The sequence below is a fragment of the Epinephelus moara genome, chromosome 14, assembly GCF_006386435.1.
Source record: "Epinephelus moara isolate mb chromosome 14, YSFRI_EMoa_1.0, whole genome shotgun sequence".
In the NCBI taxonomy this organism is placed as follows: domain Eukaryota; kingdom Metazoa; phylum Chordata; class Actinopteri; order Perciformes; family Serranidae; genus Epinephelus; species Epinephelus moara.
In genome coordinates, this window is record NC_065519.1 from 34,566,188 (window position 1) to 34,589,576 (window position 23,389).

General features: G+C 41.0%; 1 protein-coding gene across 2 annotated transcripts in view; it reads left to right on the forward strand.

Annotated features, from left to right (window-relative positions):
* The window catches only part of crybg1a (crystallin beta-gamma domain containing 1a), a 58,133-nt gene that overhangs the window by 13,512 nt on the left and 21,232 nt on the right, over positions 1-23,389 (forward strand). The window contains exons 2-4 of one of the 2 annotated variants that reach the window (XM_050061183.1): positions 12,369-12,510; positions 17,245-18,662; positions 21,660-22,783. In XM_050061183.1, coding sequence (XP_049917140.1) covers positions 12,369-12,510; positions 17,245-18,662; positions 21,660-22,783 — 2,684 coding nt within the window. Of the gene's footprint in view, positions 1-12,368; positions 12,511-14,836; positions 15,072-17,244; positions 18,663-21,659; positions 22,784-23,389 lie in introns of those variants that run through there. The other variant, XM_050061184.1, reaches the window with a different exon arrangement.

A 23,389-nucleotide genomic window follows, 5' to 3' on the forward strand; every position in this document is an offset into this window, starting at 1 on the left:
TATTAATATCTGGCAGTATACATGTGTGACAATAGTCATATGTGTATAATAACAGTAGAAGTATGACTAATGACTAATAACGGCAGCAGCAGCAGGAGGCATACAGTCTTATCGGCCTTACTGTTTTGAATTTCTGTTACTCAATGTTCTACTTTTCTCTATGCTTTACATTTTGATTTTTGCATGTAACAAGACAGGTGCCTAAGGCATGAATGATTTTTTTTTTTTTTTTTTTTACATAGATTTTTTTTATACTCTGTAGATACAATTTATGCATCCTGAACATACAGAGAAAATGTAAAAGCTTGGAGTCAACATGTCACATAATTGCATTACAAATTGTCTTCAGAGTTTCAACACAAGGAGGGCCATTATAACTAGGAAAAATAGTGAATATTAGGGATAAGAAAGGTAAAAATGATTTTGTTACAAAATTTGCAATTTGAAGTCAAATGCTATGAAATAGCACGTCAAAATGTTGACTTACTAAGTCGAAAATATTAGATACAGTCTATTAATCTTGTAAAATGTAGTATCTCTATTTGAGTTGGATGAGTACATTTCCATTTTGGGGGGTGGGTGATTTTCTATTTTATTTATTTATTTATTCTTTATTTTGCTAATTTAATGGTCTGTGTCAGGAGAATGCGTGAGAGCGCTAAAACGAAGTATGGAGACAGTTCTGACCATGCAGGCTACTCAGCGACAGACTCTAAGGGGCTGATCACACCTTCAGGTGGTGCTAGAAACTTGGACGCTTCAAAGACGCTTGAAATGCCTGAAATGCCCTTTCAAAGAGCGTTCCTTATGAGGAGCACCTGTAGAGAGGGGGTGCGTGCGCAACTGGGCAATCAAAACATTGAAAATGGACCCAAGATAGAGCTATGGTGCTACTGGAGTCTGACGCCCAAAAGTTGAGATTATTTCAACTTTCAGCGTCTACAAACGCACTTCTAAAAAAGACGCCAGAAAGAAAAGAAAGCTTGTCATAAAAAATGCTTGAAAACCAGTCAGACGCGCCGTATCATAGGAAATCAGTTGTTTTACTGGTGTCTCATTTCTAGCGCTCCTTGTAGGTGTGATCGCCCCCTTATTCAACAAACTAGCACAATCAGGCCAGCAACAGCAGAGAGAGACAGGTGGGAAAAACAGTGTGTTGAGCCAGTATATTTTCACATCTAACTTGTAGGGGTGAGAATCACCAGAGGATCCTCGATTCAATATTATCAGAATACTTGAGTCACGATACAATATTATTGCGATTTTAAATAATGTTGCGATATGCTGAGTATTGTGATAAAATATATTGTGATATATTGCAATTTATTACCCTTTATCAACTGTAAATTATGTCCCCAAAGGAAAACTTTGTCAGTATCTGTTTTATCTAATGAAATAAAGTTTTCAATCCATTAATCTCACCTCAGCCATTTTTTTGCAGCAGCAAAATGTATCCAGTGGACTAAAACGCAACTATTTATATTATTCTAGCAGGCTACCTCAGGTTTAATTTGTATTTGTAACATTAATAATTTATATAATAAAAAAAATCAATACTATATGATCTTTTAGAAAGTCCAAATTTGACTTATCTCATAATTTTGTCGTATCATAATTTAAATACTGTTGTCCCCCTGACAGAAATTGGCTTTCATAGCCATAAAAAGTAAAAGTGAGTATAGAATAGAACATGGGAAGGAGAAAGTGAAAAAGAGAAAATGGAAGATGCCACGAAGTATGGCTTTCCACCTCCCCTTCCAAAGTCAACATGTCAGCATTATGAGCTGCCTCTGTAACATTGTCATCCACTTGTTCTTGTGAGAACATCAAGTCTCTTCCCCACAGTGATCGTAACAATGATATAGTGTTTGCATTTTATTACTTTCACTGCGCTCTGCTTTCTGCACGATGGAGCCCATATGCTGTATGCGTGCTCTTTTCTGCAAGTACAGTATAGTTTGGCTGGGGCTTTTCTAAAGATGCATCATGTCTGCACTTTGCAGTTGAGGAAAACATTTGAAAGTCTCCACAAACATGTTGGCTTAGTTTCCATTGCACACCATCTTATTAGTTATTGGTCCAAGTGGAAGTGGAGTGGCTGCAGCCTACTGGTAGTTACAGACCCGCCCAGCATCTGGCAAACACTCGGCTCTGCAGCAGTTGTTCCAGGCACTCCCAAATACACAGTGACTTACAAACAACGGCTGTTTTCGATTCATAGTGTGAAGCCACGTTAGAGCCTATTTATATCTTGTCATTAACACCTCAGTGTATTGATTTGCTTTGTTAATATATCATTTGTTGCTTAGCAGAACATCAGGCTTTTTCAACACTAAAGGAAACTGCTGTGTTGCAATTTATCCCACTGCAGGGCATGAGCTCTTACTTTTTTTCTGCATTTTACTTCAGCTCCAAGCTTCATATTGGGCAATTTGACCTTGGAACAAGCCCTTGCATCAGGCAGCAGTCCTGCCATGTCCAATCTGTGTATCAGCCTTTTCCTACTGTGTACAGCAGTCAAATCCAGTGGCCTTTTTCAGTGTGGTCTGCAGTTTGTGGTTTTGGACTTTCTTATGTTAGAACAATATTCCATCAACAGACCTCTAGTGACTCATTATACCCCTCATATGCCCAACAAAGGGTGAGTCAGTAGTTGAATCCTTGCCATCCCTTGTTTGAGTTTATTCAGTAGCTCCACACAGGTCTGCGAGTTTGCCGAGCTCACTGAAATCTGTTTGTTTTATTTGCCTGTTTGCTCCCAAGCAATGAAAGATGAGTGTTCGTTGATAACCTTTTCTTGGCGCCAGCATGTTGTATCAGTGCGGTGTTGATCTCTGAGTTGGCAGAAAACCTGCAGTGGAGGTTTGGTGGCTTGTGCATGCACATTCCTGGTTAATGTCCTCTAAGGTAATACTTGCTGTGGCTTACATAGATACAGAGTGTTTAACAAAGATTGGGGGTTTTACTGTTTTTGGAGACAGAATCCTGGAATATGGAATGGTTAGACTGGGACTGGAAGAGCCTGGGAACAGGGAGAACTAATGCGCCTACTAGCACCCCTAAAGCTTACAAATTAACATGATAAATCTTGTTTGCTTAATCTGTTAAATTATGGTTTGCAATTCAGTCTCACTATGATGACAGTAGTCTGTATGAATAAGCAAATAAGCATGTGTAATAAAATGTAAAACTTCTGCTTGAAGGTTTGCTAGGTTAGGCTGAAAAAAACACTACTATATGTGCCTCACTCAGTGACAAGCCAACAGGTGACATAATATTTGTCACGACAGGAATGTTACCTAAAGGCAGCTGCATTTTTAAATGAACAGCCTTATCTATGTATGACTCCATACATACTATGGAGTAGAATCCAAACTGCTTCCTCGCAATTTGGCTAGTTTTCTCCATCTTGTGCTGAAAAAGACAATAATTGCCTAGTTTACTTATAATGTAGGACAACAGGTCATGAACTAGAACATGAAATCATAAAATTTGATGTCAGTAGAATGTTGTCGTTTGCATCAGACTGTTGCACAAGTATTAATAAAACAAAAAACAAACAAACAAAAAACCCTCCCCCTGCTGGAGTTTCAGGGCAGTGACAACTGTATGTATACACTGTATTGGACAAACCTGGTCAGATCATTACAAATCAAATATATAAATGTTTCCCCACTTTCAAATGTTAGTTTAAATTTTGAATAACAATTAGGCCTCGATCAAATCGTATATTGGCGATTGGAGTGTTGCCAGGCGATTTGCTGGATATCAAGGTGATTTTGAAAAAAAAACAAAACAAAAAAACGGCGCTCTACCGTGCATTAAGAGATGTTTTTTTGGGAAATACATGACTGTCAGAGAAGCCCCGTTTACAAACAGACAGGTTAAAAGTTAATGACAGTGACTTGAAGTGAGGAGGAGCAACACGTCTCCAGCTTGCATGTGATGCAAAATATTAAAATAACGTCATTATAACACAAAAAATATAAAAATGCGGTGGCGTTTTTCTTTGCCACCAAAGCCACAGCGGTGTCAGTGTTGGCTGCCATGCTGACTGGAAGTGATCGACGTAAGACACGTGCCAAGACCGTAACCCATACCATACCATAACCCTCCATACCAGCAGGAGGCAGCAGTCTGCATTTGACTTTCAAAAAGGGAGGAGAGAGAGTAGGAGAGTAGGAGACCTACAGGACGAATTCAAGATGCTAGTTAGCCAGTTAGCACATTGACAATATAAGAAACTTTATTTATGATAAACTTTATTTGTATAGCAACTTTCAAAACACAGTTACAAAGTGTTGTACAATAAAATCAAACACAATTAAAACACACAGAGAATGAAACAAACTAAAATGTTATCAAAGTAAAACATAAAATATAGAGGGCCAAAACTAAAATCAAGATAGTAAATGGGAAATAAAATCAATAAGATTGCAATAAAATCTGGATATGCTTTCCAATAGAAGTACATATTTATTAGAGACTTAAACGAAGCCAGTGACTCAGGCAGCCTTATATCCTCGGGCAGGTCTCTTATTGTACACTAGGGCAATAACAGAAAAGTCGATTTGTCGACATGTCGACGTCAGTGGCACAAGTCGACACCCCCCCGGGAGGAGTCGACAAGTCGTGTGTTTTTTTCCCCCTCTCTCTCTCTGTGTGCTTGTGNTGTCCGCAGTATTCGGGCTTTCACAGTCGAGCGCCCTTCCGCTTTGTAGTTTCCTGTAAAAATGTCTGTGAAAAATCCCTGCGATGTGAAAAATACATGCCGAGCAGTCACTGGTGCGTGGAACGGAGTCCGTCGTAAAATCTGAGCTTTGCGCGCACAGGGCTTGCGGACGTCCGCTTTGAGTCAGCTTTGCGCGCACAGGGCTTGCGGACGTCCGCTTTGAGTCTGTGCGGACCTCCGCAGAGTCCGTTCCGCGTACGTTCCGCCCAAGTATGTTTGGGCCTTGACAGACACACATCACATGTGTGGAGATACTTCACTTTCCTCCGCCGTGTCAATGTGATGACGTCATCAAATGACTTGTCGACTTGACTTCGACTTTATTGACAGATAAGTCGACCTGAAAAAAAATCAATGTCGTTAATGCCCTATCGTACACTGAGCTGAACTGCCAGTCAGAGAGATTTTATTCACCAACAGGGACAACTCTGACGTCGATTTAAGATAAGATAACCAGCTGACATTGGGCGAGGGGTGGGGTACACAGGTCGCCAGACTATCATAGGGCTGACAACCATTCACACTCACATTCACGCCTGCAGGCAATTTAGAGTCACCTCGTAACCTAAGCTGCATGTCTTTGGACTGTGGGAGGGAGCCAGAGACCCTGGAGAAATCCACGTCAACACAGAGAGAACATGCAAATTTCACACAGATTTGAACCCAGAACCCTCTTGCTGTGAGACAACAGCGCTAACCACGGCACCAGTGTGCCGCCCACTGTCCAGTTAGAGTTGGGCAATTTGACGAGATGGGCTGTGAGGACTTAGAAATTTGTCCTCCTTCAACTGAGACTTTGCTAAACTCTTTACACAATGGAATATATTTATATCTCTGGTTGTTTTAGGCCATAGTGGAAATTATCACACTGCATGTACCATGAAGGAAGATTTTGTCCATATTGCACACTCCTCCTGTCAGTTGAATAAATTTCAAAAACATTTTGACCAGATAATTGTTTTCCATGCTTGAATGTTCGTATGTGTATGCAGCAAATAAAAGGGGAAAGAAAACAGCTCGCAACTGTTAACCAAAGCCTGAAGTCATAAATAGATTACTGGTGGCACTGGTTTTGAGAATGTAGAATTGCAACATTTCAACATTCAGACGACCTTTATCTAAAGTCCATCATTCTTCGTCATACACAGACACAGTGTTTCTAGATGTCTTAAAATAATGAGGTGACTGCGAAGGTGAGCAGTTGGAGTGGCTATTTGTATATTAGTTACTCACCGTGTGTTACATTGAATGTGCGAAGAAAACTTTGTTTTTCTCACATGCTTCCATAGTAAACGAAGAATTCCAAAAACTGTAGTAAAATGTAATCTGTGCTCTATTCAAAGCCAGACTCCACTGACAAAACACACGGGAGCTGCTGGTCTACTGCTGCCACACAACAACACAAACATACTACCAATTGGATCAGTGGTAGACCAGCAGCTAATTTATTCAGCAAGGTAAAATGACTGTTTTTGTCAATGGAATCTGACGCTGAAGAGAGCATAGATAAGTTTAACATTTAGTTCAGTTTTCTGTTGGATAGGGCTGGACTTGGATTATACTCTATCCAGAAATTTCTTAGTTTTTGGATTCTTTGTTCACTATAAATGCAATGTAAAATGGGGGAGTAATGGATAAAGAAATGGTCATTTGAGGGGGGGGTTAAGTATTCTTTCAAGAAAAGCTCAGCTTCCCTAAACCTTTTTTTGTAACAACTACTCTTCTATCTGTACACTCAGTATGAGATCAAATCTTCCTCAAAAGGAAGACTTTTACCCCCAGAAATCTTTGAGGAATGAGGTCAGTTGCCATGGTTGTAAGACAACATCAATCATTCCTCGTTAAATTCTCATAAAATGTGCACTTACAACAGTAGAGCTTTTGTCTGTGTTGCAACCAAGAGAAGGTTCAGACAAGTTGGAGCTGGTTTGTGCCTACATGTTGACAGGACGCTGGGGAGGCTTCACCCAACTGATTCTGTAACAGGGTCAGGGGTTAATTCCTGTCTGGAGAAGCTTGACTAGAGTTTCTTGGTTAAGGTTAGGAAAAAGTCGGGGTTTGGGTTAAAATGAATTATTTTAGGCAAACTACTTCCATGTGCAGGTTATTCTCAAAGACTATTGAGTTAAGGATATATAGGTTGCCGTTATCCTCTCACAGTGAGCTTTCACAGCTTTTAAATGACACCTGGCCTTCAACCACGTGTGCTCGCAGGCATTTTAACTCTTTTTAAAGACAGCCAAAAGGTTGTGTTGGGGTCAAAGGTTACAGAGTGCAGCAGTCACTTTTCCCCTTCATGGAAAGCTGTGAAGCCTAGCGTTGTTTTTTGTTCACTTTATTTGGCTTTAAAGCTCAGGTGCTGACAGGGCAGTGCAGCAGGATCACGGGCAAACCCTTTGGAAAACAAATCTACGGAAGGTTGTCTTTCATACTGTACCAAGATCCTTCGATCCTATGTGAAACTGAAGCTGACAGCAGTTCTTTCAGTGTTAGACCTCTGTGTGCTGAGTTCTAAGCAGTGAGAGCAAAATACATTTAAACCACTTTTATTAGTCTTGCTACAAAAATTACACAAATACCATTTTCACCAACAGTATCCTCAATAGACTACAATGCAAGATATATTGTTATTTTTTTAAGCTGGATTCATAGAAATGCAACTGTTTTATCTGCACTGGATTTAGTCTCCTCCTTGTATGATTCATGATTGTATTTCCTTTTCTTTTGTGTCCAAGTGTAACTGGTGTGCTGTCTTTTCCAGCTCAAGGGACTTCCTGGTTAGATAAAAGTTAAAAAACAACAACAAATAAAAACAGGGTAATTGCATAGCTACAACTGACACACACCTCCAGCTAGGCTGCTCATGTTTTCTTCTACAAGTTGCCGTTGCTGCTAAAAAACACTGATGGCAGACATCAATCAAGTCCTTTTCTCAATAACACTTTGTAATCTGGCAAAACCACCAAGTGAATACATGACACAGCCTGATACTGCTGGGTATATCTGTCTACTGTACTGAAATCCTATAAATCGGTTCACATGCTGGAGGCATCTACTGTAGGACTGTAACACTTGATGCCTCAGCATTAATCCAGGGAAAGAGTTGTTGATGCTGTTGCCTGTTAACTCTCTTCACCTACATGTATCAGCATGATCAGACTAAGGTGCAATTTTAATGCCCACGTGGCCTCATTTGATTGAAAGCAACAAGCTCATGCATGTTCCTTCGAGGATGTTGAGAGACATTTCAGGGAAAAATACAATATCTAGATACACAGCATGTGCATTCAAAAATAAATTCTAATATTTATAATACATTGAATGTTGTTCATTATTTGATTTTACCCAGAAGGGCATAAGTCTGGAGGGGATCCTACGTTTGGCCGTGTGTGCGTGTGTCCATGAGTGAGGACGTGTGTGTATTTGTATCTGCAGATAATCTTGCAAACTACTGGACCAACCAGCCTAATATTTTGTGTGTACATTTAAGACCATATTCTGAAGCATTTTTCGTCTGTTCTTGATATGTTTTATACGATCATTGACTGCTGACTCCTTATTCCTTCTAACCAGCCCCCACTTACCCCACTGAACAAAACTGCCATCACTGATGGCGTCATTTGGAGCCAGAGGCTGCGGTCGGAAAGTCCCTCCTATCGTCTATTCCTAATCACTATTCCTTGACCTCAGTGGAAAACGTCACAAGGTCAAGGGAAGATGAGTAGGAGAATTCATAAGGACGTAGGAAAAGAGAACCGTGGAGCTTAGAGAATCCGACCGCACTTACGCTGGGCTACGTCATCATGCGACGGCGGATGTCAGTGACGTAGGTCGACCGTGGTGAAATTACAGTTTACCGAAGATGGACTACAAAAAGCGCATCTCAGATACTCCGCCCCGTGCCTACTTGACTATATGACTTAATTACCAACATCTGAATTGAATTAAAAAAGATAGATAGGCAGTCACAAAACTGAAACGCTGCTCGTTGCTCACACTCACCCTCCTGAATTATTGTGATTATTTATGACAAATGTTCAAGTGTATGCAAGAGAGGCAAATATGTTAGGCTTACAAATCTACTACTGTACATCATTCTTAAGTTGCAAACATGTTGAATTAAAAACATCATCTAAATAAAAACGTTTCATATCCCTTTTTCTTGAAACACAAACTTCTGTGTTAATGTGCCAATCAATCATCATCTGTCATTTGCTTACAATAGTTTAAAAACGACCACAAAACTCAATAAACACCTTGAAATGTTGACATGATTGCGCCTTGAAGTTGTTTTTTATTTTATTTTATTTTTTTAATTGTGTTTATTAGATTTTCCATTATATTAGTGACAATAACAACACAGAAAAAAGAAAAGAACAAATAACGAGCATACATAGGGATGAAGGTGTACCTGTGCAATTAACAGTATATCTTCTGCCTAAATGAACAGGTTTTCTGTGTTTGCTGATGTTTGTATGCAAGAAATGAGTAATGGGGGGACAGGGTAGAGATGTGGGAGGCTTTATTCTAAAGTGTTTGGGTGAAATTCATTTGCATAATAGTCTAAAAAGGGCTGCCTCCCGCTGAAGAGGTGCTCCAGCCGCACACGTGCCTGTGTGAGAGCAGAGATGTCAGCATCTGTGACTGAAGAAAAATTAATTAATGATATTGCTAAAAGCTGGCGATTCAACAACACTCAAATAGTGACATGATTAATGCACACTGAGCATATCTTACACCACAATATTAACTTGAATTGGGTAATGTTACAACAGTAGCGTGACGTTTATAGTTCACATGGGTTTAACATATTGTTGAGAGTTTGGAACATAGAACGTTACGCATATTATCAAGTTATGGCATGAGATGGGGAAAGCTTCATGTAACAGTGACTTACATGGTGATCTCCGTGACTTTTCAGTCATGTTAAGAGCCAGTTGTTCTTTTTCTTTACCTTTCGTCACTTCTTTCGTTCTTCCTCTTCTCCTACTTCTTCGGGTTTATTCGTTTGTCTCCGTGAACGGTCGGTCGCTTTAAATATTGCTCCCGCAAAGCATTGTGGGATTAAATTATCTCCCTTCCTATCGCTTAGGAAGGTCCGATGTATCCTATGCTAAAGGAGATCTGAAAAGAAGCACTGAACCTCCTTTCCTTAGTGTTCAGAGAATTCGAACAGCTCTTATCATGGCGGCCACTAAAATACTTCCGGGTCATTTCACTCAGCTAGGAACCTTCCTAAGCAAAAAGACTTTCCGACCGCAGCCAGAGTCTGTGCAGTAGCAATCTCCCCAGTGTTGAGTTCCCACCTCAATACCCCTCTGTCCAATCACGAGCAGTGCCACTGATCGAGATTGACACAGCTGTCAATCATAACGCCAAACCCACTTTTTGTAGCATCAAATAACTAATTAAAACCAAACTTGTCAGAAAAACAAACACTTCAACATACAGCTCTATTACCTGTGAGCGGCGAGCTTTATTACCTGCACTGCAGCCAGTCACCAGAGGGCAGTTGAGATTTAAACAGTCTATGGTTGCAGGCAACATTTTGGCCTTTGTTGTTGTGGTAGTAGCATCTAAAGATTAATTCCATACCCAGTGTGTTATGATCCACTAAAGTTAAGCATGATAGAAGATGAATTAGTCCCCGTTTTTGTTATGTTTGCCACCATCTTAACTGTAAGGGAGAAGGACGGACAATTCCATCAGACACAGCTCTTCACAGACTGCCTGCAACCTTGTTTTGTTCCATCTGCTCCCAGAGTTGCCATGTCTGCTCATTATGAGCAACTTTAGGCTTGTTTTTCTGTTAAGTCGCTCGCAAATATTGGTAGGTGTGGGTTGTATTTTTCTGGGCTTGTGTAATGTAGTTGCTTTTTTGGGCTTGCTCCCTATATGTCTCCTGTCTCTCTCCCCTATTCCTGTTGCAGGAGTCGTCCGAAACCTTGTTCCCTCTACCCCTCCCCTTCCCCCATAAACACAGGTAACTGACAGTCAGTGATTGACATTCGTATGCATAATTATATCATATCTTGTGAAACATGCCACGGCGTGTCTGCTGGAATTACAAGAATTGTCTAGAGTGGCCACAGTCAGCTCGGGCAGCTAGAACGTGACCACCTGAAAGAGATCATGCTATTAGATAATGTAAATATCATCATGAGGTTTGAGTAGCTCCAGTGAAGCATGCAATCAAGTGTTCCACCTATTTTATCAAGCATAAACTTAAAGCTGTTGAAGTTCACATCAGGTAAGGCGTGGTTGTTTCATCCCACAGCTTAGTCTGCACAAAGAATGTAAACAAGGTCGAATGATTACCTACAAGCCCTCTGAATCCACTGTTCTAACTCTGTGCATTCAGAGCTTGAAAGTATATCCACATACTATACATTTAATTAATTAACCTGACTTCTCAAAGTAAACTGCTGTATCTGTTTCTACACCAAACCACTGCTATGTGAAAGCTGGGTGTTCATCTCCATGTTAGTCAGAGTATTTTCCTCAGTCAGTAAGTGCACCAGTCCGTCATCAACCACACAGCATCACTTCAAAGTCTTGGCACATTTTAATACAGACACTGCAAACACCACATAACAGTAATTAATGTCAACTGAAAGTCCTTCTGCCAGGTTTCCTGGAAAACTAATCGAGCTCTGCCCCCTTGTGGGGAAACACTGCATTGCAATAACTGGTGACTGGCTGAGGGAACACGCTGCTGCATATGGGAACTACTGCAAAATTAGTGCCACAGGTGGCAATGATATGCTGTTGTGTTACTCTTATGTGTTGACAAACAATATGTTGAGGCCCTCGATTAATGTCCTCTCACCTCTGATGTTTGGATATGTTGCACTATGGGAAAATGAATGTATTTGTGCAGCTGAACCCATGATTATGTCACATGGCAGTACTATCTTGCCAACACAGTACAGCATACCTTCAAGTACAAATTTAGCACATGTATTGTTTAAATAAGGTGGAATGCTGTCTGTCCTTCTGTCAGTGTATCAGACCGCTCGCTGCTTGGAGGACTCTACGATTCCAGACTGGGTGTGATTTGACTATAAATACTTTGAGGCAACTGACTATCTTCAGCTGCAGGAAGGCCACTCCTCTTGAAATAGGTGCACCTCCTCATGCCTCACACGTGTTCTAGAATCCTCGACGGCTCTCTAATTGCTCAGCGTGCCGTGGTTTGGCTGCTTGGGAGTGAATGTTGTCCGTCAAGTGTCATATTGTTTGTTTCCAGCTCTGTTTTCCAAGTCAACGCAAAGACACAAAGAAAGCGTCATTGCTGTTTAAAACAATTAGAGGTGCCAGTGCACCTAACTGTGGACGGACCATCCTATGTGTAACTTTTTGGAGTAAACCAAAAGAGCATCTTATGTTTAAAATGGTATGTTCGGGCACTCATGGGCAAAAAATTCTCCCCCAAAAGATATTCTACTCTCAGTATTGTTTAATCTTAAATTTGTTATTAAAAAGTCAGTACAACTCTCATAAGTTGACAAGGAGTTTGATGAGGACATGATACTGTAAAACATAAGTACTGTACACTGGGAAGGGAAACAAAGGCCAGTGACATAACACCCATCCCCCTCTCCCTCTCTCTCCGTTTCCTTCCTCTCTCCAACAGGAGCTATGACCAGATCAGTGTTTCCACAGAGTGCAGTTACCAGACTGTATCGGACTGGTACCCTCAATCTGAGTCCACCTCCATGATCAGCTTTGACATGACTCAGCCACACAGCCCATCTTCACCCTCCAAATTCTTCAAGGTTGGTTTTATTAACACAGTTTCATGTTTATTATCAGCGTTGGACTAACAACTCGAGATGTTACAGACTGGTCTGTGTGTGTGTGTGTGTGTGTGTGTGTGTGTGTGTGTGTGTGTGTGTGTGTGTGTGTGTGTGTGTGTGTGTATTTGAGTGTGTGCACTTTTCAAAAGTACAGTACCTGCAGTATAACATGCTTCAAAACCAGTACTTGTTTCTTGATAAAAGCATTGATTCTGAGGACCACATGTCTCAATAATTATTTCAACAGTTTATATGTTCACCAAAAAAGTAATAATGTTTTTGTTGTGTTACAAAATCTCTAGCAGGATTCATATTGACAGCCAGCAGTACTTCCTGAGCTTCATCTCCACCCTCACACTTTTGTAAAAAACAGAAATAAAGACTATAAAATCAGACATAAATCAAAAATAGTAACAACAGTAACAAAAGTGACAGACAGGAAATAAGTATGTGTTGTTGTTGGTGCATACTGAGTATATTTAACTTACGCTTAGAGTTACTGTTTTTTTTACTTTTGGCGTGTGTTACTTTCCTAGAGCCATGTTCCTTCATGGTGGAATGTGAAGTGTTTACTCAAGTCCTGTACTCAAGTACAATTTTAAGGTACTTGTACTGTACTAGAGTATTTCCATGTTATACTATATTATACTTTTATTTCACATCATTTCAGAAAGAAATATTCTACCTTTTACTCTGCATCCAACAGCTGTTTTTGGGTTACTGTTTGCTCTGCTCATTAATATACATACTAATAAATTGATTAGCAAGTACAAGAATGCAGGATTGTAACTTCACTACAGTTAGTAATTGTTAGCATGCTAACAGGCTAATCTAATAGCCTCCACTCGACTGAGTGTAATTTAACACAGAAAAGTATGAGCTGCACAACTACATGACATCACCAATTTCCGACTTTCTCTTATCCCTGCCTGCAGGTGACAGCGGTAAGTGTAAAATTGCCTGTAATAGGTGATTGAAATTAGATACTTAGGGAGTATAAAGATGCGCTTCCCCTTTAAGATAAGATGCACATAATCCTATGGGATGGTATTGTCCCTCAGCTATTTCCATTGACTCAAACCTGTCAGACCTGCTCTCACTAATATTTGTGTCTGTTGGAGTCGTTAGGAAGTGATGCTGGAGTATGTTCCCTTGTGTAAATACGACAGACTTGAATTCCTGAAAACTTTTAATAGAGAAAAAACAATAAGATTATTTTTACACTTTCTGAAAACATTACTTTGGTTTTTATAGTTTAAAAAAACAATACCCAGCTTTGTTGACACTGTGGCGTGGAGTCTGACAGATCCAGCGCCCTGCTGTAATTAAGCTCAACACTTGTTCCTGTGTTTGCCTTTATTGTGATTATCAGCTGCTGGGATCAGGGAATGAAGCAGAGCTTTGGCTGACAGATAAGGAAGTGAGCCATATTATGCAGAGATATGGCACTATATCTCCACCTACCTGACATTTGTCATTGCTATGAGTAAATACAAGAGGAATGCTTAGTGGAGGGTTAATAGTAGAAGCCTAGCTTAGACGGACGACAGGTAGCGAGACTTAAACATACACTGGACACAGGATACCTCATTTATGTTTTTTCTTTTTTAATTTTCTCTGCTTCAACACGGTGGATTTGTGAATGAGTCAAAACGACCTGGAGGTACTGTATCACCGCCTTGACTTCACAGCAAAGGAAAAACTATCTTTGATCTGAGTGAGGCTATTCAGTTAGGTTCCTGTGTTTCATTCTATTTAGATATGAACAGGAAAACCCGGCCACAGGCTTTGTTCATTAGCTGCTGTTTGCTCAGTGAAATGATGTGAATGTTTGACAACAGTGGAGAGTGTGTCCAAACTGGTTTTTATAACAGAATGCTTACTAAAAGTTCTCAAGAAATATCACATTTATCCCTCAGAGCAGTTAAGATAAATACAAATTGGACTGTGTTTACTTACTCACACAGCACTGGATCGTGGCACTTTGACCCGTTCTACTGTATCTAAATGGTTCAGTGAGTCTGAACTGATATGAAGTGAATTCTTCTTAAATCAAGGCACAGCAGATAACACATGTCCTATTGATTTACCCAGCTTTAGAATGAGGAAGGGTGGGGTTTTCTCCAGCGGGTCTATCCACACCCTTACAGCTTCACTGGGTTGTGAATTCTTCTTTGCTTGTTTGACATGTGAACCATCTTTCACAATATCATTTTCACGCTGTAGCTGTGATGCAAATGGCCATGCCCCCGAGTCAGACACTTTGTTCAGAGCTGGGACATTTAACTGCAGTCACACACAAGTCACTGCAGCCAGTTCTGCTTGTCTGCTCATCAGAGAGGACTATTCCTGCTTTTAGTGTAATCTGCTAAGGACACTGGCTTTTATATTTAACTATACGAGCGCTTTTGGGACTACCTGGTTTAAGAAGCCTTCTATGGATCATAACCTCTTCATCTTTCAATTGCTGTGTTTGAGATCTACACATTAATTAGACACAGAATACAACAGGACAGTTTAGACTCCAGGGAGTCATAATGGTATGTAACTGCTGCTTTTCATCCTGTGGTCTATAACTGTTTTTTTACACTGTGGTTCATGCCTCTTGCCCTAACATGTGCTCTTTATACTTGGACTACAGTTAGCCAGGTTTCGCAAGGTGTGTTTTGTGTCGGCACGGCGGCTTTTTTCCTTTGTATCAGGTTTTCTTGGCTGTGATAGAAATCCTATTAAAAATTTCCATGGCAGCGCTAAAATGTGTTTTATAACTGACTACACAAACATTTGGAGATCGCTGCTACAGCCCCACACTGTCATGTGCTTTAGCATTAAAAAATAGTATACTCCCTCTCATTGATTATTAAGCTCTTTTTGGATCTAAGCCTGTCTTGTTCGGCGCCATTCTTTTACTGTTTACGTGCAGTAGCTGTGATAAGTGACCCTTGAACTGAGCATCAAAGAATTCCTACATGTGTCTAGTTAGTCATTAGTCATCTCACTCCCGCCTGATTGTTTTACCAGTGTGTTGTTATTTGCACCAAGGTGTCTGACTTTAACCTGCTCAGCTTGGCCTAGTTTTGAGCTGTTGTGCAGATTTGAAAAGGCTCTGTAACCTGTAGCACTTGGAGTAGGCTTTCAAAAAGGAGCCTTAAGATAAAGGACTTGTTAGTAACTTGTAGTAGTTTATTTTATACTTGACCTTATTATTGTCATCGAAAAGAAACAAACAATAAGGCAAGAAGGCAATATTTTTCATTTTTTGATACATAATGATTCAGTTCCGTAAGTTCGGATCACATGTTTGGTTTTCATAATGAAACTTAATTGTGGCAAACTTCCCTCCATCATACCAGAACCCAGATCTACGTGCTTATCTTTGAGCTCGAATCTGCTGAATGTGAAGGGCTGTTGCTGAAACTACAAATTGTACTTCTGTATTTTTGTACGCCCGCCACCACAGACACAAAGAGTATAGAAGTAGATCGAGAGAGAGCCAGCCCTCGCTTGCTCTCTCTCTAACTTAGAACAAACTGAGATCAAAGGGTAAAACTAGCCAGTGCTGATCAACTATAAACCAAAATTCTGTCACTGTATTGCCTGTTCTCGCCTAAAATGTCTAATGAAACATATTTCAACTTACTGTTTAACTGTAATACCAGATCATTTGTTACTAGCTGGCCGCCATATTGTTTTCAAATGAGCAACTCGCTTTATGTCATCCACCAGTGGGAGCATTTATTTGTGCTTTGCAGTGCAGTGCATGATGGTAGTTGTAGGTTTCGGAATGATACAGCTATTTTTTCTAATCATATATGGCCAATTTCAAAAGTATTTGCTTCTTTCTATTCCTAATTCCTGTTCCTAGTACGTATCTCCAGATATCATTACCTGGACAGGATTTGTGTGAAATTAAATTAAGTTTCAAAGCAGAAGTGCTTGAATTTTGAAGTAAATATATAGGAGTCATCTACAAATCTTCTGTTGGTATTTTATTCTACATCCAAAATAAGGGGCTTTCATTTCAAAATTCAATATTTCAAAAAAAAAATTTTTTTTAATTCTGTAAAAAACTAAGATGTGATTTTTGCCACATTGTCTCAAACGTGGCGTGTTGAATTGTTGTGATCAATATTGCATGTGTGTTTTCCATGCATTTTCTCTCCATTTACAAACTCTCACACAGCTCGTGCAGTATATCACATTTATCCAGTCATATGCTCAGTACTTCCCCAACACATGCATTTTCTCTAAAACCATGGTTTTAAAAACTGAACTGAAAGTGAAACTCATCTGTGCTCTCTTCAAAGTCAGACTAAGGCTTTTTAGTAAAAATTGGATCTTACTGCATGAGGTCTGTGAGATTTTGTAAACAGGTGTTTTAAATATGGTCGCCAATAAATTGATAAATCAATGTGTTGTTCACTGTTTCCCATGGAGGCATGCGAGAAAAACAGTTTTCTGTTTTCATTGTATTTCAGTGTGTGTGTGTGTGTGTGTGTGTGTCCATATAAACTGTAGTTCCTAAAAGGAAATGTATGTTGAATTATGTCCGTTTTCATCTTTGCTTTCAGCTTGTTATCTGTTGAGGAGCACGCCTTTTTCATATTTTGTTTTCTTTCTTTTTTTTGAAAGCCAGATAGAAAAGGGTGTGGCAGCTGTTCTCTGCACATCAATGTTTATCTTTCTGTCTGCTTCTTGTCTGTCCTCTTTCAGAGTTCAGAGGAGAACAGGGGAGTGCTCAGTCGCCTCAGCAATTTCTTGAGGTCCAAGAAAAAGAAGAGCAGCAGCAAGCATCATTCAGACTCACTTTCCCCAACATCCCCCTTGTCTCCACGTTCACCCCAGTCTCAACAGGAGGATGGGTCAATGACTCGGACTCCTTCTCGAAGAGACAGTGAGCTAATGGGGCCTCATTATGGAGGCTCTTCCAGAATGGGAGCAGAGCTTGATGACAGACTCAGCCAAAGCTCCAGTCCCAGTGCCTCGAGTGTGGTTTCTCTGCTGACAGATGGAGCAGAGCTGCCGTTCGCAGACAGCAACAGCAGCGGCCGAAGCAGCGTGAAGGAGGTGCACGTGTGCAGGGTCAGCACAGCCAGCAGTGAAAGGAATTCTGGGAATGTGACTCCCACCCCACTGGACCCTGCTCCTACCACTCAGGCAAGTGCTGATTCCAGCCCAGAACGGGGCTTTGCAGAGTCAGTGGTGAAGGAAGTCAGCAAGAGGCTGCATGTCAGTTTGGAAGAAGATATTCAGAAGAATACAGAGGGTTCCAGGGAGGACGTCGCAGTTAATCAAACCACACAGCCGAAATTGAATATCCCCATTTCCAAGGCAGTTGAGGCCCCAAAGTCTCCTAACCTAACCTCTATAAGTTTAGCAACAAAGAAATCATCAGTGAAAGTTGGAGAGAAGGGGCACAGCACCGCCCTGAGTGGAATCACTTTACGCCCTCAGTCGTCCACCTCACACCAAATCACAACTGAACAGGAAGACTCTCCAAACGCAGCGAGGGAGAACAAGAGGAGGGGTCAGCTATTCTCTTGGAGCACTGTCGCCACAGCATTGGGCCCTACGCCTGAGAAAGAGCCTACAGATGATTCTCCTATCCACCTTCACAAAGCCATATGGGTGGAAACACACCTGGGACCGGAGGAGGAAGGGGAGAGGGAGGGGGAGGAAGATATAATGAAACAAGGGGAGGAAGGCTTCAGAGCAGACTCGCCTCCCGTGCTGGCTATACCTGTCACAGTAATTCCTGAGGACGACTCATTACCTCAGTGCACTACGGACAAAAGGCCTTTCACCCCCCCAGAGACTGTGCCGTCCAGTTCCAGCTTGCCAGAATCAGCCACCTCCTTGGCACCGACTACAGGGGAGTTCCAAACAACCTCACCACAGCCAGAGGAGCCCGACACGGGCACAGGCTCAAAGCAGGGTTCACTCAAGGAGAAGCGCAGATCGAGAGAAGTCCGTGTTACGCGTAAGACTGTGAATCTGCCTTCGAAGCACAAAGTTTTTGCCCACAAGGTGTACGTTAGCCCAGAGCCAAGTTTGGATGAGAGCGAAGCAGCGGAAGAGGAGCTCAGCAGAGATTCAACTACAAAGACTTCAGACACAACAGAAGTGAAACCGTGAGTATCTGTCTGTTTTAATTTTCTGTGGTTACTGTTTAATAGTCCCTTTGATCCTGGGGGAAACAGAAAGCAGGGGAGGCGAAGAGAGCTAAGCCTGCGTGCAACCTGAGCTCTGAGTTCCCAAGCTCTATTGTACCAGAGGAGAACAATACAGACTAAACCTGCACTGAGGCACTGAAATATTCATGTACAGTTCATCTAATCATACAAAAACAGTGACAGAAGTACTATAGATTACACTTGTAATTCCTAAAAAGCATTTGTTACTTTGTAAACAATAAATGTAGTAATAATAAAGTCAGGATTATTTTTCTTTTTGTCAAGTTTCAATTGAAATGAAGGTGACATTTGCTGTGTTTACCTATGGTGTATATTCACCACCTGAATAAGTTATTCATTACAAAACTTGACGGGCAACCGGCAACTACTGCCTGCACACTTTTGTTTGACTTTAGCGTGTCATGGTTACACACATACATGCCTATAGAAAAAAAAGGCATGTCATGCGTATAGATACTGCTTTCAAATGAATAAAGATTTAATAGCGGTGTGACAGTAACACCCTTTACATTTCTGAGTTGAGTGTGTACTTTAGGCTACACATGGTCATGCTTGGGAAAAAAAGCCTCAAGACTTAGATGGATTTAGTTTCTTCTCGCTTCTTCCAGCTGGATCACTGCCTTTTTATTGTCTTACCATTTACCAAATTGTCATCCATGCTCTAATATTCACAATACTCCCTATATTGTGGTATCAACTAGACCTCTATTTACAGCTTAAACCTGGCACAGAATGCTGCGGTCAGACTATCTATTAATTTATCTATTTATCTATCTATGCAAATGTTAAAAAAGGGAACATATCACACCTTTATTAGCATCTCTGCACTGGCTTCCTGTAAGCTATCAAATTCCTTACATCATTCTTCTCTTTGTGTTTTTAGCTCTGCATGGTCTCACCCTGAGCCATACAACAAACTTTCTATCCCCACACAGAATACCTCCCCTCATATCTACAGATCAGGGACTGTTTGAAGATCAGCTGAACACTTTTTGGGGACAGGGCCTTCTTAGTAGCTACACAAACACTCTGGAATACTCTCCTTAAACAGCAGAATCTCTTGACTCCTTCAAAAGGTGTCTTAAGGCTAGGGCTGTACCCGACTCAGACTTAGGTCAGTCGGATCGGATTTGGCTGTTCAATGTGAATATTCAACTATTCTACGTTTTAGGGGTTCAGCAGGACGTTCAGTGTGACAGCGGCATTCACATAATGTAGTAAATAAGCTAAGTGAGCTGACAATGGATTGGAAATGAGCAACAACATTTTTAGAAGACACTAAATATTAAACAATTGCCAGAGACTGTGTGGTATGAAGTATCTGTGAGCTGTAAGTTCACACTTCTAAGCAAAAGAGAGAAGATAATGTTATCTCAGAGCGTTTCCTCCATGCCGCTACATCTTGTCTGCGGCAGCCTGTACGAAAGAGTGGCGTGAAAGGCAGCTGACTGGGGGAGTCTCTGACTGATGATTGGAATTTATGCCCTTGAGAGGCAGCCCAACTTAAGACCCACCCTTACTCCCTTGCCTGTGTGCATGTGTATGTGTGCACTATGTTTTTTTTTTTGTTTTTTTTTTTAATAAATTTGATCTTGACCTTAAAGTTTTAGAACCACTGCAGAGGGATTCTTCCACATAGCTGCAGTTTCACCACACAGAGTAGTTTCTATTTAGCGTTTGAGATTAAAACAAAAGGAAGTTTTAATTTAAAACTCTCTTTAAAGACACCAAAAGCTTTAAGCTATAATGATATAGGACTATTTTGTAATTCTGGGAATTGCATTGCATATGTTCTGTGCAGACGTGAGAATGGAATCAATCCTCTCATCTAACTTAGGACAAGTAAGCAAAGAAGCGCACTTCCAATAGAGTCGAACTCGTCCTTGTTATGTTAATAGCATGCAACTGGAGAATAAAATGAAATGTACTATTCATTGTTCTTTGTTTGAAGACTCATACAGCATTTGGCTGTGAAAGGAATAGTGGATCTTTTGAATTAGTGTTGTATGAGGCACTTATCCATTGTATTACCTACAGTAGATGTCAGTCGATAGACGCCCAGTTTGGAGAAGCAGGCAGGAGAACCGACATAGAAACTAAGCAATGTGCTGCTGTGGATGGGGGCAGCAGCAAAACGTGTTATAGCCACTTTCAAACAAATCTACCTAAAAAAAAAAATCCATATTAATTTAAGTGTAAACTCTGTTACATACATTGACAATAGTTTACCTTGCTGCAGACAAGCCGTTAACAGCTTCAGTTTCCCATCTATGCTCTTGTCAAAGCCACCAGACTGCATTAAGAAAAAGAGTAATTTTAGCTGGCTGAACACAGGAGCTGCTGGTCTACCGTTCCCTCAATAAGTTAGTTAGTTTGTGTTATTTTGTGACTTTGGTGAATCCAAACTAACCCTTTTAAAATGCCAAAGTTACATAATAACACAAATAAACTAACTAATGGTGGCAGCAGTAGACCAGCAGCTCCTGTGTTAAGCGATGTTAAAATACTGTTTTTCTTAATGGAGACTTTGAAGGCTTTGAAGAAAGTGATGTAACAGCTTTACTTCAGTTCCCCGTAGAAAAGAGCTGTCTGACAGCAAGGTTAAGTGGAGAAATATTGTAGATATATTGTACACCTAAACTGTTAATGATGTTTTTAGGAGGCTATGATATGTTTTGCTGCTGCCCCCCTCCACAGCAGTACATTTCTGAGCTTTTGTGGCATTACTCGTGTCTGTTTCTCCAAACTGGGGGCATGCCGACTGACATCTACTGTATGTAACACACTGACTATCATAAGGACCTCATACAAACCCGCTTTGTAAGATTCCTACTATCCTTTCAAGGTTACTTAAAAATATTTCTGTCTCTCTCTCTCTCTCTCTCTCTCTCTCTCTCTCTCTCTCTCTCTCTGTCTGTCTTTCTTTCCCTTCAGACTGCCAAGCCTCCAAAACAACAATGTGGAACTCAAAGAAGCCAACCTTGAGCCACTGCCAACACCAGATGAGATGACGCACTCTGACACAAATACCCCTGAGCCCATAGTTAAAGAAAAAACAGACTCTGAGGCCTCTGACTTTGATGATACCTCTGCAGCCTCTGACATGTACGGGGCAAAGTCACAAGCGGTAGGGTCAAGGGTAAGAAGCCAAGGGACTAACCAGGCTACACCCTCTAAACGAGGGGTTAAAGCAGCAGCAGAAAGTCAGCATACCACAGCAAGTGGAGCAAAAACTCCATCCTCAGCAGCTGGCAGTAAGGCCAAAACTGTGACAACAAAGACCAAGGCCTCCACAGAGAGCACAAAGGTGGGAACTTCCAGTGATATGCCACCACAGAGAGAGCCTGGCAATGATAAAACAGTTTCTATGTTACCAACATCAAAAGACCAAAGCACCAGTGGTCCCTCAAGTCCAACAGGTTCAAAGTCTAAAATCCCCAAAAGGTCACCATCAGATGCTGATGTCAAATCACCAGTGACAGCAGATAAAACATCAGTGACTGATGCCTCTGGGTCAGTGGTCACTTCCAAACTGCACAAACAACCCAGAACCAAAGAGGCTTTGAAATCACCGGTCACTACAACCAAAGTTGGCAGGAAACAAAGTTTTGAAGAAGCCAAGGGAGGGAAAGCTCTGTCCGGAGACATTTCTCCCACAAAAACAACTCCCAAGACAGGAACAAAGCTTGTTAAAGAAAAGCCAGATGAGGACAGTGACTCTATAAACCTGTTAAATGGCATGGAGAGAGACCAAGAGGAGAGCAGTATTAAAACAGCACACCCAACTGACAGGGAGGGCCTGGATGTCAAAAAACAAAGGCAAAACCGTCTGGAGAATAATGCCTCCGTGACACCAAAGAGTCGGTTGCCCATTTCATCTCCGACAAGGAAGAAGAACGATGAGATAACTCAAACAAGTGGCACCAACTATAAGAAAGTGACATCTAGTCAGACAGATTCTGACAAATCCAAGACAGTCCAGAAGCAGAGTCCAGAGCAGCAAGAACTATCTCCTAGTAGTGAGACATCACCCGCACTCCCCGAAAGTCCCAAGAAAGGTAAGACATTACCACGGCAACATGTTGTATGCTAGACAGGATTATCGTGTCCAGTGGCTAAGGCACATAAAAAAGTACAAGGCACATATAAGACACATAAAAGAGTACAAGAATGGGTAATATAAACATGAATATAAAAGTCCCTTAGAAGAAAATTTTGGCATTGTACGTTTCTGCAAACTACAGATATGTTACATATGCACATTTCATACATATCATATCAACGTTTCAAGGTAAAGTGACGCAATACATGAGGTATCTTTGCCATCAGGGGTGGAGGGGATGGTGGATGGCGTGTCATCTAGGCAAGATACCTGCCAAGCCGCAGACTGGTTGTTTTTTTAGTGAGTCATTGCTGTGTCTCCAATTACTTTTTAGCTCAACGTTGTGTTTTAAACGGGGATGATGCCACGAAAAGCACTTGTTTTTTTTACCAAGAAATCACTGCTTGTGCCACTAAAGCATTTGAGTCAAAACATGATCTTCATACAATGCCAACATTTATTCTGGCGATTGGGTTGTTCTGTCATATAAGATCATTCTGTTGATGTTGTTCTTGTTGTTGTATTAAAGCTGTGTGTGTGTGTCTGTGTGTATGTTTCTTTA